The following is a 15127-nucleotide window of genomic DNA, read 5'->3' as shown; positions in this document are numbered from 1 at the left end:
TGTACAATCAATGACTAGAATACCTTTGGAAAAGACTGTAGAAATTCGCTGTACACTTAAAACATTATTGATTCTTTTTGGTCTCTGATATACTGTATTTACGATCTTTTAAATTAATTACAACTACAGTAATATTGTCAGCAGAACCCCTGTGTATATTAAAAATATAAATAAATAAATAAATAAAATATATAATATACAAAAACAGTTAAAAATATTATAATGTACTATTTTACCTGTAGTAACTTTGCAAAGTAATACTTTTTGCTCCAAAGTGTGGTTCGTTTATACGTTCTTTAATGAATGCTACTGCTTCTTCGTTTGTAAAAGTATCCCATAAACCATCTGATGCCAGAACAATAAACATCGGATTATGATCGCTAAGATCAAAAGTTAAAATATCTGGATCAGCAATTACGAATTTCTTGTCTTTTAATGGGTAATCTCCTAAAGCTCGAGAAGTGGCTAATATACCAGCAACCCTCCATACACCATTAAATGTTACCAAACCACCAGCCTTATTTATTCGTTTCCTTTCTCTTTCCTGACAGTGATTTTTACAATGATAGATACACTTTAATAATGCACAAAATAAATTACTCTCTATTTTACACACACACAAAAAAAAATATACCTGCTGAGGTTTATGATCAAAAGACAAAGGTATTGCATTGCCTTTTCCATCGCACATAACACCTCTCGAATCTCCAACATTTGCTACAATTAATTTATTGTCTTCTAATAAAGCGATTAACGCAGTTGTACCTACAATATGACAAGTTTGATGAAATTATTTCAAATTACAAGTTAGTAAGTAAGTAAAACGCATTTATTAAAAATAATAATTATTACCAGCTACATCCATATTTTTCTTAGCAGCTTCAACTAATAATCTATCAACTGCCAACACTTCGTCTGTTAGTAATCTACCGTAATTTATTTTATTTCCATCAAGATAATTTGTAATATCTACTTTTGTTGGTTTTTCTGTTGTCCTACATGGTCTTACCTTAAAGTTTAAATAAGAAATATGTTTATATATAATATATGTATAATAAGGAATTATACATATGTATACATATATGTATATTTATTATACCTCTCTCGTAATTGGTCTTGACAAACTATCTAATTTGTCAAGTAATTCTGGATCAGTTACCCCAACATTTTTCTTCATGCAATCATCTGTCAACGAAGTGCTTACAGTTTTCCGAAAAGATTTTTTGCGTTCCGGAATTCCTGTATCGTTTTTTTCTTCTTTCTGTTCTGGTTCTTCAATCTTATCCGTGTCTTCCGGTACACGCGGTGCTTTACCAGCTATTAGGTCTTTTAATTCGATTACTTTACGATTAATGTTTGGAATAAGCTTGTCACGTGCATAATTTGCTGCAAACTATGAAGAAACAAAAAAAAGTACAAAACAAAATATTATTTTATATTTCTATATTATAATAAATACATTCAAAATAGTAGCATGTCATTGATATACTATTATTAATATTCTTTGTTGTTGTATTAAATAGTGATTATGATGAATTATCATTTTTTAATATCCAACTAAATGATTACATGCACTTACTCTGTTATAGAAAAAATGTTATGAACAATGTTAATAATACTATTAACATGATAACCATATGAATAACTGCAGGAACATAATGACACGACATTTTGCATAAATCTATATTGATGTACAATACATTCAAAGTAAATGATACATTAACTTTCAAAATAACATAATTATTCAATAAATGCATTACAGGCTTAATAAACACTATTTTTTGTATTCTATGCTTTTATATTATAATTTTATTTTACAACTGTACCATTATAATAAAAAAAAAAAACATGTATTTTACCTTCTCTGTGTGTTTCAAATCTGCAATTTTGGAAGACCATGTAACATCATAAGTTTAACAATTTTAAAACTATAATGTTAAATGAAAAATGAAAACGTTAATGGATAATTAATTAATGTTCTATTATGCTAGAACAAATTATAGGATGTGATTAAACTTACTTCTCCACCATGCCCATCGAATACAGCAAATAATGATACACCCGTGTTATTCATATCTTCATTTACAACAAAACGATCTTCCATACGTGCTCTATGACCTTGAACAGCATATGCAGCAATATAACCCTGTTTTAGCTCCCAGCTAAGTTTTACTCCATTATTTACAGAGTCATTAACCAAGAACTGTAGTTTTGATACCTATTAAATGATCTGTTATGAAAATTATCTTTTCTTTCAATAAAAGACTATTCTATAATTTATTTCTTATGGTAGATACCTTTGATGTGGTACGACCAAGCGTATATTGAATTTTTCCTAATAAAGAGCGACTCCATAGATCAACAGCTTGTATATAAAATAGAACCACTGCCAAAACCACACCGCAAATTAACACTTCTGGCTTCAGGGCATAGGCTCTTATGATTCTCCAAAAATAACCCAAAGGGGTATTTATCCCAGCATTTAATCCAGTGGGAATACCCACTGCAAATTTTGACACCAGCTTCATGTGTGACACGTATGTCTGTTAAACAATCAGAAAAATGCACATTAAAAATTAACTTTAGCCAAGACTATTTTATATATAGACTATTTTTTACCACAAATATACGTGATACAAAAATTACAGACAAAATGTGTATATAATATCTGTAACCCATAATAAATTTGTATTTAAAAAATATACATATAAATCACCTGATACAAAATCCTATCTTCAAGCTCGTCATCCATAATATGATACCAAAAACACTTTGAATAAAATCAGCTTCTTACAAATCCAAATCACTGCAAATAACCGACAATGATTTATCAAATTACCGATGTGATTAAACCCTAAATATGTGTAGAAATTACATTAGTAATATTTAAAAAATCAAGTAAATAAGAAATTAACTTTTATAGCGCTTCTACAGTAGAGAATATTGAATCATAAACGTTACTGCAGTTATATGTTAAACGCACGTCGTAATTTTATATAGAGGCATACATACAGCATTGTTGAGACTGTAATTACATCATTTACTATTAACAGTTCTATTGTACTATAATGCAGTTCTATTTATACCTATATAACACTGAAATGTTATCGGTAAATTTCTTCATTTGTTAAATTGTATATACATTTTTAGTTCTACCTGATACTTGACAATACATCACATAACATAATATAATTTAATAAAATATACACATAATTGAAATTTCTCTAAAAGATGCACCAATTTTGAAGTAACATTTATATTCAACATTTCTCGAAAAATAATTACCGAGTTTCAATTATGTTGCATGTGTTTATAATAAAACGGATTTACAATACAATTGAATGATACGTTGCATATACCACATACACCGGATATACAATAATCGCAGCAACTATTGCAAACTGCATAGGGAGGAGGAGGAGAGTTATCATATACCTACATATACCGCAGTTCACCAGAGTCCATAACTGCGAAAAGACCAGTTTTCGTTCTTTGCGCATCTCCAGTACGCATCTTCGCCCTGATTGGCGATACTCCCAAACGAAGTGGAAAGCGATTAGCAGAGAGCTCGCTGCGTTCCCCCACCATCTTCCAACCTGCGCGTCGCAGTTATGGACTCTGGTGAACTGCGGTATACGGTATACATACTGATACGCTACGGCTACGACGTGATCGTAGAAGCCGCGAAAATATGGCCGCGGCAATATAAAAGAGTGGTTAGTTGTGTTGAGTGTCGAGTACAATAACTATGCGTAATGATTGTGATTATTTTTATTGGCATACGATGATAAGATCAACGTATCATCGGGAAAGATGAGTGAAAGAAAGTTTACTCGTGGCCTAGGTAAGCCGGGTATGGCCGCTCAATTACGAGAAACTGTCTCTCAGGTAGTACGCGAGAGCACTGTACAGGTAGGCCTACCGACATCCTTCGTTCTCGATACATTTCTGTCGCTTTATTATATTTCAATTTCTTATACGACAGCTTTTTTACAGTTAATAACAGTGTAAATATGATTTCCTTGGAATTATTTATCAGAGTAGTTTTAATATCATTAATTCATTATTCATGATAATTACTGATAACTAAATTTTTCAACGTACTAAACTATTAGTTTTATTTTAGTTTATCTTATAACAAGCTTAAACGTGAAATTCTATTTACAAGGATAACGTTATTCTTATTGAAACATATCCATTTATGGTATCTTAAAAAACACTTTTGTATGTATAGATATTATTCGTTAATTATTTCTTTAAACTAAGAATAAATTGTATTCGTTTTAATAATACAATTATAAGAATTGACATTTAAGTTTTAATTAAGCATACATCTTATGTATTCTCAGGTTTGTTAATAATGTAAATTAATATACATTTTTTTTTTTATTTATTTATTTATTTTTTTCAGAATAAGCCACATTTAGTAGAGCCAATAGATTTTGAAAGTTTTGTATTAAAAAACAAAACTTTATTACAAAATGATCCACAGAGAGAGCTTCTTCTTTATCCTCAGGATGATGTTTCAGTGAGTTTAAATTTAATACTTCTTATCTATTTAGCAAACCTTACATCCTGTATGAATAGATAAATAACTGAGTTCATATATGTATAGGAAGCTAAGAGAATTGGAATTCATAAAATTTTTCAATTTATTTAAAAAAAATATACATAAATATAATGTTTAATATATTATTGTTATTTATATGAGATTATAATGAATTTAATCTTAATTATTTATGTAGCTGTTTTAAAAAATAATATTTTAATATGTCTTTTTATAATTAGCAAGTGGTATTACCTAGAAGATATCGTACCCTTGTACCAACAGTATCACAAACTTCAGACAATGAGGAAGGAGAAGAAAACCTACTTACAAAAGAATGTTTACAAAGCTACACATCTAATTGGAACCTTATACATTATAAATATTCAGCCTATAGTGGAAGTTATCTTGAATTGCCCAAGTATGTGTTTATTTCTATAATAACAAGGGTATTTTAATCTTGGAGTATTTTTTCATTTTTAGAATAGCAAAAGCAGATGATCTAAAAGAGGAAGTATATGAAATAGATACAGAAGTAGACCAAGTTGACGAGGTAAATAGTTGATGAGGTTTCAATGTAAATTTTATGGTAACATTTTATTGCAGCATTGTTTATCAGATTGCATTTGTTAAAATTGCAATTAAAATTTGTTACTATACAACTTATTTGTATTAATCCTCTAATATTATTAAAATATTAGCAAACTAAATGAATACAGAGGGGATGTTTAATTTTATTAGGAACTAACAAAGAGTAATGGGATAACAAAAGAAGGTTATTTGATGAAAGGACCAGAAATTGGTAGTAGTGACCGTATGTTTGCAAATATCGGTTCGAAATCATTCAAAAGAAGATTTTGTCATCTCAGACAAGAAGTTGATGGCACATATATTCTTGAGCTTTTTAAAGATGAAAAAAAGGGAGAAGCTAAATTAACGATAGTAATGGACTTTTGCACCGAGGTTGTCAGAAATCCAAAACGTGGAAGATACTGTTTTGAATTAAGAATGAGCGGGACTCATAAATCGTATACTTTAGCAGCGGATAATGAAACAGATATGCAGGATTGGTTATTAAAGTTAAGCTCGGTATTACAGCATTATAAACAGCAAGAAGAAAAGCGTGCTGCTTCGTTAGAAAGGGCGTGTAATACACCTCCTCCCTCTCCGCAACCGATGCAGGTATTAAAAATAAGACTAAAAGACATTCACGGAGACTACACATATTTAATGAGCTATTTATACAATATGTATATAATTCACTTAAAAATTTCTATTATTATTCCTATCCATAGGTTTATGGAACGTTGAAAGGATTGGAACAAAGTATGAATCCACAGTTAATAAAGTATTCCAGAGAAACTGATACCAGTATAGCATTGGCGAGACGTGAAAATCGTAAGCGATTGTTTAATATTTACCCTAATATTCCGCACAGCAAGCAACAATCCGGCAATTCTAGTGAACTCAACATTGATCCATATAAAGAGCAATTTGGACAAAGAATTTTTGTTAAGTGTGAAAGTCTTAAATTTAGATTGCAAGCGCCAATAGATGAGAAAGAGTCATTGTGTCAGGTAGAACCGTATCAGACAACATTGAGTCTTTATGATGCAAGACATGGGAGAAAACTTACTGAAAATTTCCACTTTGATATTAATCACGAAGTTGTTCAAGGAATGGCAAAAGAATTAAGTCCTATAGGTATTATGACAGAATCTACAGAGGATGTAAAATTACCAAACGATTTGAAAAGTATACCATTAGACTGGATTAAATACCCAAAACAGGCTATATTCAGTATTAGTAATCCTCATCCTGACATATTCTTGGTTGTAAGAATAGATAAAATATTGCAAGGGAACATATGTCAAACTTCTGAACCATATTTAAGAGCTACAAAAGATCCACGTTTAGGTTTAAAGGTACATAAACAAGTTAGAGCATGCTGCCAAAGGTAAATGTACATTTAATTGTACTTGAAAAATATAGTTTTCTATATGTCCATATGTATGTATAAAATCTTACTTAATTTGAAATGTTTTAGATTGGGAAACTATAGAATGCCCTTTGCTTGGGCTGCTAGACCATTATTCAGATTATATAGTAATGAACTGGATGTTTCATCAGATTTTCCAGCAATTTATAGACAAGAAGGGAATAAAATAAAAGATGATGAATTATTAAAACTTCTTTCGGAATACAGAAAGTTCGTATTAACAGGAATATATGTATTAAGTTATATGTGAATATCTTTTTAATACCTTTCATTGCAGGCCTGAGAAACTTAGTAAATTAACTGTGATACCTGGTTGGTTAAAAATAAAAATTGAGTCAATTACAGAATTACCTGATAGTATGTGTACCTGGCATATAATTATAGCATGTACTTACATATCAAATAATAAAACGATTGATTTAATTTGTTTTTCATATCTTTTTTCTTTTTCTTTTTTTTTCTTTTTTTCTAGATACGTTATCTACGTCCTTAGCAGCATTGAAACCATTTCCATTACCACCAACATCTGAACCAACTCTTGAAATTGCAGAGTTTGAAAGTACTTCAGAAAAAGATGTTCACCCATACACCACGTATATTAATCATCTTTACGTGTATCCGCAAACTCTTTGCTTTGATGCTCAAAAAATATTCACCAGAGCTAGAAATATCGCATGTATCGTTGAGCTAAGAGATGATGATAGTGAAAATGCTGCACCTTTAAGAGTATGTATGATGTACGCTTAAATAACATAATTAAATTGTTCCAGAAATGATAAAAATCTTAATGTTTTCTGTATATTTTTATAACAGTGTATATACGGAAGACCTGGTTCTCCACTTTTATGTTTACGAGCATCCTGTGCAGTTTTACATCACAACGCTGTTCCTTCGTGGTACGAAGAGATTAAAATACGATTACCGACAAAACTTCACTCCAAGCATCATTTACTTTTTTCTTTCTACCATATAAGTTGTGATATGAATAAGAAAAAAGAAAATGGAGTTGAAAGTTGTGTTGGTTATGCTTGGTCTCCCTTGTTACACAAAGGAAGGTACGACGTTTTGAATGATAATAATAAAAAATATCTATTACATAATTAAAATACCTGTTACAGATTAAATGTGGATATGGATATGAATGTACAGATATTACCAGTGGCAACGCATTTACCTCCTGGATATTTGTCGATACAACCTCTTGGGCTAGGAAAAGGGGTAAAATTGAAATTAAATTTAAATAATTGAAATTTGATATAGTTCAGAAATTAATTTTGTAATTTTTCAGAATGCAGGACCGGAAATCGTATGGATTGATTCCCAGCGGCCAGTATTTACAGTAGCATTTCAGTTAATTTCAACTGTATTTACCCGTGATGTACATTTACATAATTTATTTGCTCATATGGAACGGATTTTGGATATGAAAATTGGAGCAGTACCAGCAGATTCAGAAACATGTAAAATTTTGAAAGCTGCCCATGCAGTACAACTAGTTACTATCATTACATTTCTTCCTACCATACTGAATCAATTATTTGCATTGTTAACTTATACCACTAACGAAGAAGTTGGATTATATATTATAAGAGTTTTGATACATTTCATAAATATGGTGCACGATGCTGGCAGAAAAGAAACGCTTCAGGCTTATATTAAGGTAACAATTGTTCACAAATATGATTCCTCAATTTCAATCAGTTCATTAATTTTAATTTATCTTATAGTTTGTTTTTGTACCACCTTCTCAAGGAAACGGCAGTATAACTGTTCACGAGCAACTAGGAAAACATCTTCCTACATTATTACAACCAAATAATACTGACTTTTTAGTAGTAAACAAGTTTATGCATCACTCGAACTTCTTTTTTGAAATAATGATCAAAAGCATGGCGCAACACTTGCTTTCAACAGGCAGGATAAAAGTAAATTTTTCAGTAACGTTTAATTAAACTGATCATAATTTATGAAAAAGAAGTTTAACTCGGTTTCATTTTTTTTTATAGATGCATAGAAATGAAAGATTTTCAAAAGAATATCATGAAAAAATTCGAAACTTAGTGGAAGTTATTATGCCTTATTTAATGAATAAGTATAAAGAAATGCCTGTTGAAACTCACGAATTAAACAAAAGTCTTGCCCAGTTTTTAAAGGTAAGTATAAATCTGTATTAATCAAATTAGTTAAATATTTTATATTAATCTCTTGCATTCTATGCAATATAGCGATGTCTTACATTCATGGATCGTGGATTCGTGTTTCGCCTAATTAATTTGTACGTGGATAACTTTTCACCTGGTGATCAACGTACACTACACGATTTTAAATTTACATTCTTGCAAATAATTTGTTCGCACGAGCATTATGTGTCTTTCAACTTACCAATGATGCAATCACGAATTACTTCCAGAGGTAAAATTCTGTAATCCTATATTCTATTTAGTATTTACTACTTGGTAACATAATCATTTTATGCTTTATTCAGAAGATACAGAGAGTGATCCAGAATGTGATGGTATGTTAAGTCATACACTCCCGTCTTTTAATGTGATTTGTAACTGTAGCCATAGTGAATGGGAGGAGTTTCACGCAATTTTCATAATATTAATCACTATCAATTTAGTAGTATATGTTTAGAAAACATTTTCATGCCATTATTATTTGTTGTTATGCAAGCCTGTTTTAATAAAATGCACCAAAAATTATCAAATAAAATTTTCAAAATATTTTATATTTATACAATATGTATGAGATAGATTTTACACACATTTTATGTTTTAAACACCATGTTTTTTTATATAATATTACACTCTTATTTAAAATGTATTTTTATAATATATGAAAAAGTTGCATGAATTTGCAAATACATATTTTGTAAAGTTACAGGTATTATAATGGAATAACTTATTATTATGAAGAAAATAATAGATTTTAATTAAATAATACTTGTTTGTTGTTTTAGTATGTATATAATTTGAAACTGAAATATCACGTAAAGAAATTTTATTTAAGCTATTTTTAATTTCGTTTAATCTTTCATATTTTTAGGTGGCCCCTGTATGTGAATATTTTGTTACTATCAGACTGTTTAAAATCATATTGTACATACAATAACTGTATTAATATAAAATATTCATTGCAGATTTAATGAATGAGTACTGTTTGTCAGAAGACTTTTGCAAACATCATTTTTTGGTTGGTCTATTAATGCAAGAAGTTAAAACATCTCTGAATGAAATTGTACAAATTCGAAAAGTAGCTATAGCCACGTTACGAGATTTAATGGCAAAGCATGAACTGGACGATAGATATCAAAATAAGGTAAACTGATTTCAGATTATTGTTCTATGCCATCTTTATCCATACATGTAACGTCAATTTTTATATTGCAGGGTCAATTAAGTAGAATAGCATTTATTTATATACCATGGCTTGGTATTGTATTGGAAAATTTGCATAGATTGCAGTCCGTATACGATAACGGTAAAACAGAGATTAAGCAAAATGGTACTGATAGAATATCAACTAGTAGTTCATTTCTAGCAAACAAAGATACTGCTAGTAACATTACAACAGTTGGAACTCCAAAATCAGTTCACAGGTAAACTATAACACTGATTATAACATACTACTTGTTTAAAAAAAAAAAAAGAAAAATCAAGTTGAACAATTTTTATTATAAAATAATATATATAGGCTTACTATACATTTGGATACTCAGTCTCCGATAAGAGCATCAATGCATCTACGAGATTCTACATATTTTGCTGCCATAGCAGGTCAAGGTTTAGTTAATGGTTATTCCTGTACTAGTATAGAATCAGATACTTCAACAATGTCTGGTGCCTCTCAGTCAAACGTATCTCAAGAAACTACCATTATTCGTGAACCAATTGAAAACGGTACTAACGAGAAAAAACGACATTCTCGTTCTTTAAGCGTAACCCAATCATCACCCAGATGCGACAAATTACAGTCATCAGAAGTTAAAGATATCTTACTTTGTTTCTTATTTGTTATAAAATACTTGGGTGATCATCAAATTATTGCTTGGTTGCAACAATGCAGTGATTGTGAAATGTTAAGTTTCTTTACAGTGATAGAGTAAGTAAATATTAGGAAATATTAGTTATTATAAAATTTATTTCAAGGTAATTTATATGTATTATTTTTCTATTTCAGAATGAGTCTTCATCATTTTAAATATGTTGGGAAAAGACAAATATCTACAAATATAGCAAACAGTTCAGGAAAACCACGAACAGCAAAAGCAATGACGTTACCAGCCAGAATGGCACCTCCTGATTTTTCTACTGATGCACCAGCTACTAGTACTTTGCAACCGCATAATACTATAGTCAGAGAAAATCTTGTTGAAACCGACGGTGGAAAAGTACATCAAGCTATTTTAGAAGCAAATATGGCTACAGAAGTTGGTCTTATTGCATTAGATTGCTTAGGATTATTTTGTATTCATTTTAAGGTATAAAATAATATTATAAAAAACTGAATATCATAGTATATTTTGTAATTTAAAATGTCTCTTTAAAATGCCTTTTCTTTTTTTTTTTCTTCTTTTTTATAGGATGTACTTTTAGCAACGGATGGTGATAATCCCATAATGCAAAAAGTATTCAGTATTTATTTATCATTTTTACAAGTTGGCCAATCTGAAACTTTACTGCGTCATGTTTTTGCTAGTTTTAGAGCTTTTTTAAATAATTACTCTATTATTCTTTTTCAAGGTACGATTTTTTTACATTTACCTTATATTTCTGTAAGAAAACTAAATTAAAAAATATGTAAGGAATTCTTATAAATTATTGATTTTACAGGAAATGCTGTACTGTGTGGACGTTTATGTTATGAATTATTACGTTGTTGTAATAGTAAATTAAGTTGTATAAGACAGGAGTCTTGTGCTTTACTTTATCTTCTCATGAGGAGTAATTTTGAATTCACAAGTAGGAAAGGATTAACAAGAGTTCACTTACAAGTAAGTGTTTTAAGAAAGTCATTTCTATCTTACATTCGTTCACATAATTTCTAACAGAATTTTAAATATTATTTTACATAGGTGATAATATCCGTTTCTCAAATGCTTGGAAACGTTATTGGACTGAATAACTCAAGATTCCAGGAATCGCTTTCATTAATAAACAGTTACGCTTCATCGGATAAAGTAATGAAGGGAACTGGTTTTCCAGTTGAAGTTAAAGATCTTAATAAAAGGATTCGTACTGTGTTAATGGCGACAGCCCAAATGAGAGAACATAATAATGATCCTGAAATGTTAGTAGACTTGCAACATAGTCTGGCTAATTCTTACGCTAGTACACCAGAATTAAGGCACACGTGGTTGGAAACTATGGCTAGGAACCATGCAAGAGATGGAAATTTCTCAGAGGTGTATATATATATACAATTTAGAAGGTTTCTTTTTTTACTTGAGGTTTCTGTAACATATCTTTTCTGTTAGGCTGCTTGTTGTCAATTACATATCGCTGCATTAATGGCCGAATATTTAAAATTAAGAAATGTTCATTCATGGGGAGCAGAAGCTTTTGACAAAATATCTGAAAATATTTCCAGAGATGAATGTAGCCTTAAACTTGATGCCGGTGAGATTTGTATGTTTTGCACATGTTTGTATTGTCTTATTTCTATTATTTTTATTTATTTCCTTCTTCTTCGATTACTTTTTTTTTCTTTTTGTAATTTATAATTTAAAAATCATTATTATTAATTTGCACGAATTATTCTTCTTCTTCTTCGTTTGTTTTCGGCATCAAAATTTATAATCGTATAATGGTGATTATTTTAGGCGTACAAGATATTCATTATAACGAGTATATACTTCTTGAACAATTAGAAGTTTGTGCAGACATGTTGGAAAAAGCAGAGCGATTCGAACTTTTAGGACATTTGTATAGATTAATAGTTCCTATGTATGAAGAAAAACGAAATTACGAAGCTCTAGCAAATTGTTATTCACATTTGGCACAGGCTTGTAATAAAATTGTTGAAGTTACAAAGTCTGGAAAACGACTTCTTGGAAGGTTTTATAGAGTTGCATTTTTCGGTTCGGTAAGGATTATTCTAACAATGTGGAAGTAGATTTTTTCATTTTTAGTTTGAATTTGAGCAAGAGTATATGTTTTAGGCGTATTTTGAAGAAGAAAATGGACAAGAGTATATTTATAAAGAGCCAAAAATTACATCTTTGTCAGAAATTTCGGAGCGTTTGCATCATTTATATTCCGAAAAATTTGGTGCAGAAAATGTAAAAATGATCATGGATTCTGTACCTATTGACATAACTGAATTAGATCCAAAAATATCATATATTCAAGTGACACACGTGACAGCTTATTTCGAGAAATTTGAATTAGAAACACGGCAAACTGAGTTTGAGCAAAATCACAATATATCATCTTTTATGTTTGAAACTCCGTTTACTAAAGAAGGGAAAGCAAGAGGTAGCCCGGAAGAGCAATGGAAGCGAAGAACAATTTTAAAAAGTATAGAATTACGTACAGAAATATTTTCTATGTTGAAAATATGATATGAAAAATGTATTTTATAATTTCAGCACAATATTCTTTCCCATACATTAAAAAACGAATCTTAGTAATACAAAAACGTATAATGGAACTAAGTCCAATTGAAGTTGCTTTAGATGAAATGCGCCAACGTGTGCAAGAGCTAGAAGATGTGGCCCTTATAGGTCCAACGGATGTGAAAAAATTACAATTAAGATTGCAAGGAAGTATATGCGTTACCGTGAATGCGGGACCACTCGCATATGCGTCTGCGTTTTTAGATCCTGCACTCTCTCCACAATATCCGGATGATAAAGTTGAAGAATTAAAAGATGTATTTAGGTAAATCTTTCTTAAATTTGAGTATTTTATTACATAAAATTTCGCCTTAATGTGTATCTTATTTTTCAGAGAATTTGTTAAAATATGTTATACCGCTCTTCAAATAAATAGTAAGTTAATTACGTCTGATCAACACGAATATCAAGAGGTATTACGAGAGAACTATCAAAAACTATGTCAAAATTTATCGTCGTTACTTGGCGAACCTATCTGGCCTGACGAACAAGTTGGAAATTTTAAACGCAACAGCGCTGCTTTATTTAATGTTATTAGCGGTGCTAATAGTCATACAAGTACAGCCTAAAACAGAAGTTATTAATTAAGCTCATTCGCAATTAGCTTTTCTTATGTAAGTAAACAGTACAAATTGGGTTGTACATATAAAACCCATTGTTGATTTGCTTGAGCTCAAAAACATTTATGTCACTAATTATGGATTATTGAATGTTATCGTCATAATAGTAAGTAATAAATTACTGCATACCTACTTAAATTTTATTGTTATAGTCAAAGTTCTTTTTTGTTCTATTATATACTAAATTATACATTACTAATTTTTTAATTCATTTTATTACATGGTTAGTAATTATGAGTGATAATGTAGAATAAAGGAAACACCAAAATTTTATAACAAGTTAAGACATATTCTCTTTGATCAGTATCAAAGTATTATTCTGAGGCCTAATTGCAAAGGTTCTCTTGATCACTGCCATATTTTATTTTTTTTTTTTTTTTAGACGATTATGTCAATTAAGAAAACTATATTGCCAGAAAAGTTAGAGAAAGAAATAGAAATAATATTTAGGTATTTTATTTCTACAAAAGATTTACTGCATTTTTCCTAACTGCAAGATTTATAACTGTCTACATCAATACATAGTTTCTATGAACATTATAGATACATTTAAATGTAGTTAAATATAATATATTTTGGTGTTGAGCACCTGAAGGGGCATTTATATGCGCGTATACTATTTTGTAAGAATTGAATGATTTGTATATTAGAATATGTTAAATGTGTAGAACTTAATTTGTATATATTTGTATAATTTATTCTATGTACTCGTGTATTATGCAAAGAGGATGTAGCCAGCGATCATTTTATATTTATGCAAATATTACCATTAACTAAAAACAAAGAGAGAGTATTTTGTGATCACACAATTATACAAATTTAACATTTTATCATTTCATCTGTTTTTTTTTTATCGATATTAGAAAAGTAAAATGAAGAAATAGAAATAATATCTGCATGCTACTGTATGTCCACAAAAATTTATAATTACATCTAATATTTTTAATTAATGATATAATCAAATATTATGGTCTATGTACTTAACAAAAAGAAAATAATTGTAACGAATGCTTGAAAAATTATTTTTATTTCACATTGTGCGTATATCTTCTTTATATAATTTTCTTGTGATATATTCGTAGCAGGGTACATTACCTAATTCGCACTCTGTACGATTTCTTTAAATTTGTTGAAATGAAATATTAATCGCGTTATAGTTTTAATATGAAAAATTCTGCAAAGTTTATAATGCAAGAAATTTATATAATTGTAATTAGTATGTATAAAACATTGTTTTAATAATTGAATATTGTTATTTATTGCTTAACATAAAGCTTTGTCTTACAAAATGTTTTACTAATCACATTTGTATATTGTATTATGTGATTTATACTCTCGCAATT

At 29.6% G+C, this 15127-nt stretch overlaps 2 protein-coding genes across 12 annotated transcripts; one reads left to right on the top strand and one right to left on the bottom strand.

The window, feature by feature from the left end:
- Positions 1-10: 10 nt before the first annotated feature.
- Positions 11-3422, bottom strand: LOC117611822 (protein phosphatase 1L). Of its 5 annotated transcripts, none has more exons than XM_034340163.2 (9): positions 3286-3422; positions 2717-2806; positions 2298-2543; positions 2021-2218; positions 1100-1393; positions 853-1009; positions 635-765; positions 237-544; positions 11-149 (listed from the first exon to the last, which is right to left on the bottom strand). In XM_034340163.2, the coding sequence occupies exons 2-9, from the start codon at positions 2750-2752 to the stop codon at positions 65-67; spliced, it is 1455 nt and encodes a 484-aa protein (XP_034196054.1). In that variant the 5' UTR covers positions 2753-2806; positions 3286-3422; the 3' UTR covers positions 11-64. The 5 variants fall into 5 exon arrangements, with proteins under 5 accessions (XP_034196054.1, XP_076546714.1, XP_034196055.1 ...); XM_076690599.1 differs by having other exon boundaries at positions 2717-2854; positions 3286-3375; XM_034340164.2 differs by lacking the exon at positions 3286-3422 and adding an exon at positions 3013-3162.
- A 25-nt stretch (positions 3423-3447) lies between these two features.
- On the top strand, positions 3448-14966 carry Ziz (dedicator of cytokinesis protein Ziz). Of its 7 annotated transcripts, XR_004583052.2 has the most exons (28): positions 3448-3912; positions 4412-4528; positions 4789-4967; positions 5030-5099; positions 5288-5728; positions 5842-6503; positions 6594-6755; positions 6823-6932; positions 7018-7271; positions 7359-7600; positions 7664-7763; positions 7834-8205; positions 8273-8470; positions 8552-8698; positions 8771-8957; positions 9688-9866; positions 9938-10146; positions 10242-10649; positions 10728-11028; positions 11131-11290; positions 11381-11541; positions 11623-11952; positions 12025-12190; positions 12370-12632; positions 12709-13066; positions 13138-13429; positions 13499-13890; positions 14167-14966. XR_004583052.2 is itself a non-coding variant. In XM_034338905.2 (27 exons), exons 1-27 carry the CDS (start codon positions 3814-3816, stop codon positions 13731-13733), a joined length of 6348 nt encoding a protein of 2115 aa, XP_034194796.2. In that variant the 5' UTR covers positions 3448-3813; the 3' UTR covers positions 13734-14165. The 7 variants fall into 7 exon arrangements, 6 of the variants coding, with proteins under 6 accessions (XP_034194796.2, XP_076546712.1, XP_034194791.2 ...); XM_034338905.2 differs by lacking the exon at positions 14167-14966 and having other exon boundaries at positions 6823-6902; positions 12025-12166; positions 13499-14165; XM_076690597.1 differs by lacking the exon at positions 14167-14966 and having other exon boundaries at positions 6823-6902; positions 12025-12175; positions 13499-14165.
- Positions 14967-15127: the final 161 nt, after the last annotated feature.

This window comes from Osmia lignaria, chromosome 10, assembly GCF_051020975.1.
Source record: "Osmia lignaria lignaria isolate PbOS001 chromosome 10, iyOsmLign1, whole genome shotgun sequence".
Lineage (NCBI taxonomy): Eukaryota > Metazoa > Arthropoda > Insecta > Hymenoptera > Megachilidae > Osmia > Osmia lignaria.
The sequence above is the reverse complement of the archived record's forward strand: the minus strand, read 5'-3'. Positions and strand labels throughout refer to the sequence as shown.

Excerpts from the sequence above, each read along its gene's own strand:
- LOC117611822 (XM_034340163.2), bottom strand. The coding sequence starts at position 2,752 with ATGGATGACGAGCTTGAAGATAGGATTTTGTATCAG. Across the intron at positions 2,219-2,297 it reads TTGGTCGTACCACATCAAAG|GTATCAAAACTACAGTTCTT; the intron begins GTATCTACCATA and ends ATCATTTAATAG. Across the intron at positions 766-852 it reads GAAAAATATGGATGTAGCTG|GTACAACTGCGTTAATCGCT; the intron begins GTAATAATTATT and ends GTCATATTGTAG.
- Ziz (XM_034338881.2), top strand. The coding sequence starts at position 3,814 with ATGAGTGAAAGAAAGTTTACTCGTGGCCTAGGTAAGCCGGGTATGGCC. Across the intron at positions 5,100-5,287 it reads AAGTAGACCAAGTTGACGAG|GAACTAACAAAGAGTAATGG; the intron begins GTAAATAGTTGA and ends TAATTTTATTAG. Across the intron at positions 8,958-9,687 it reads ATCACGAATTACTTCCAGAG|ATTTAATGAATGAGTACTGT; the intron begins GTAAAATTCTGT and ends TATTCATTGCAG.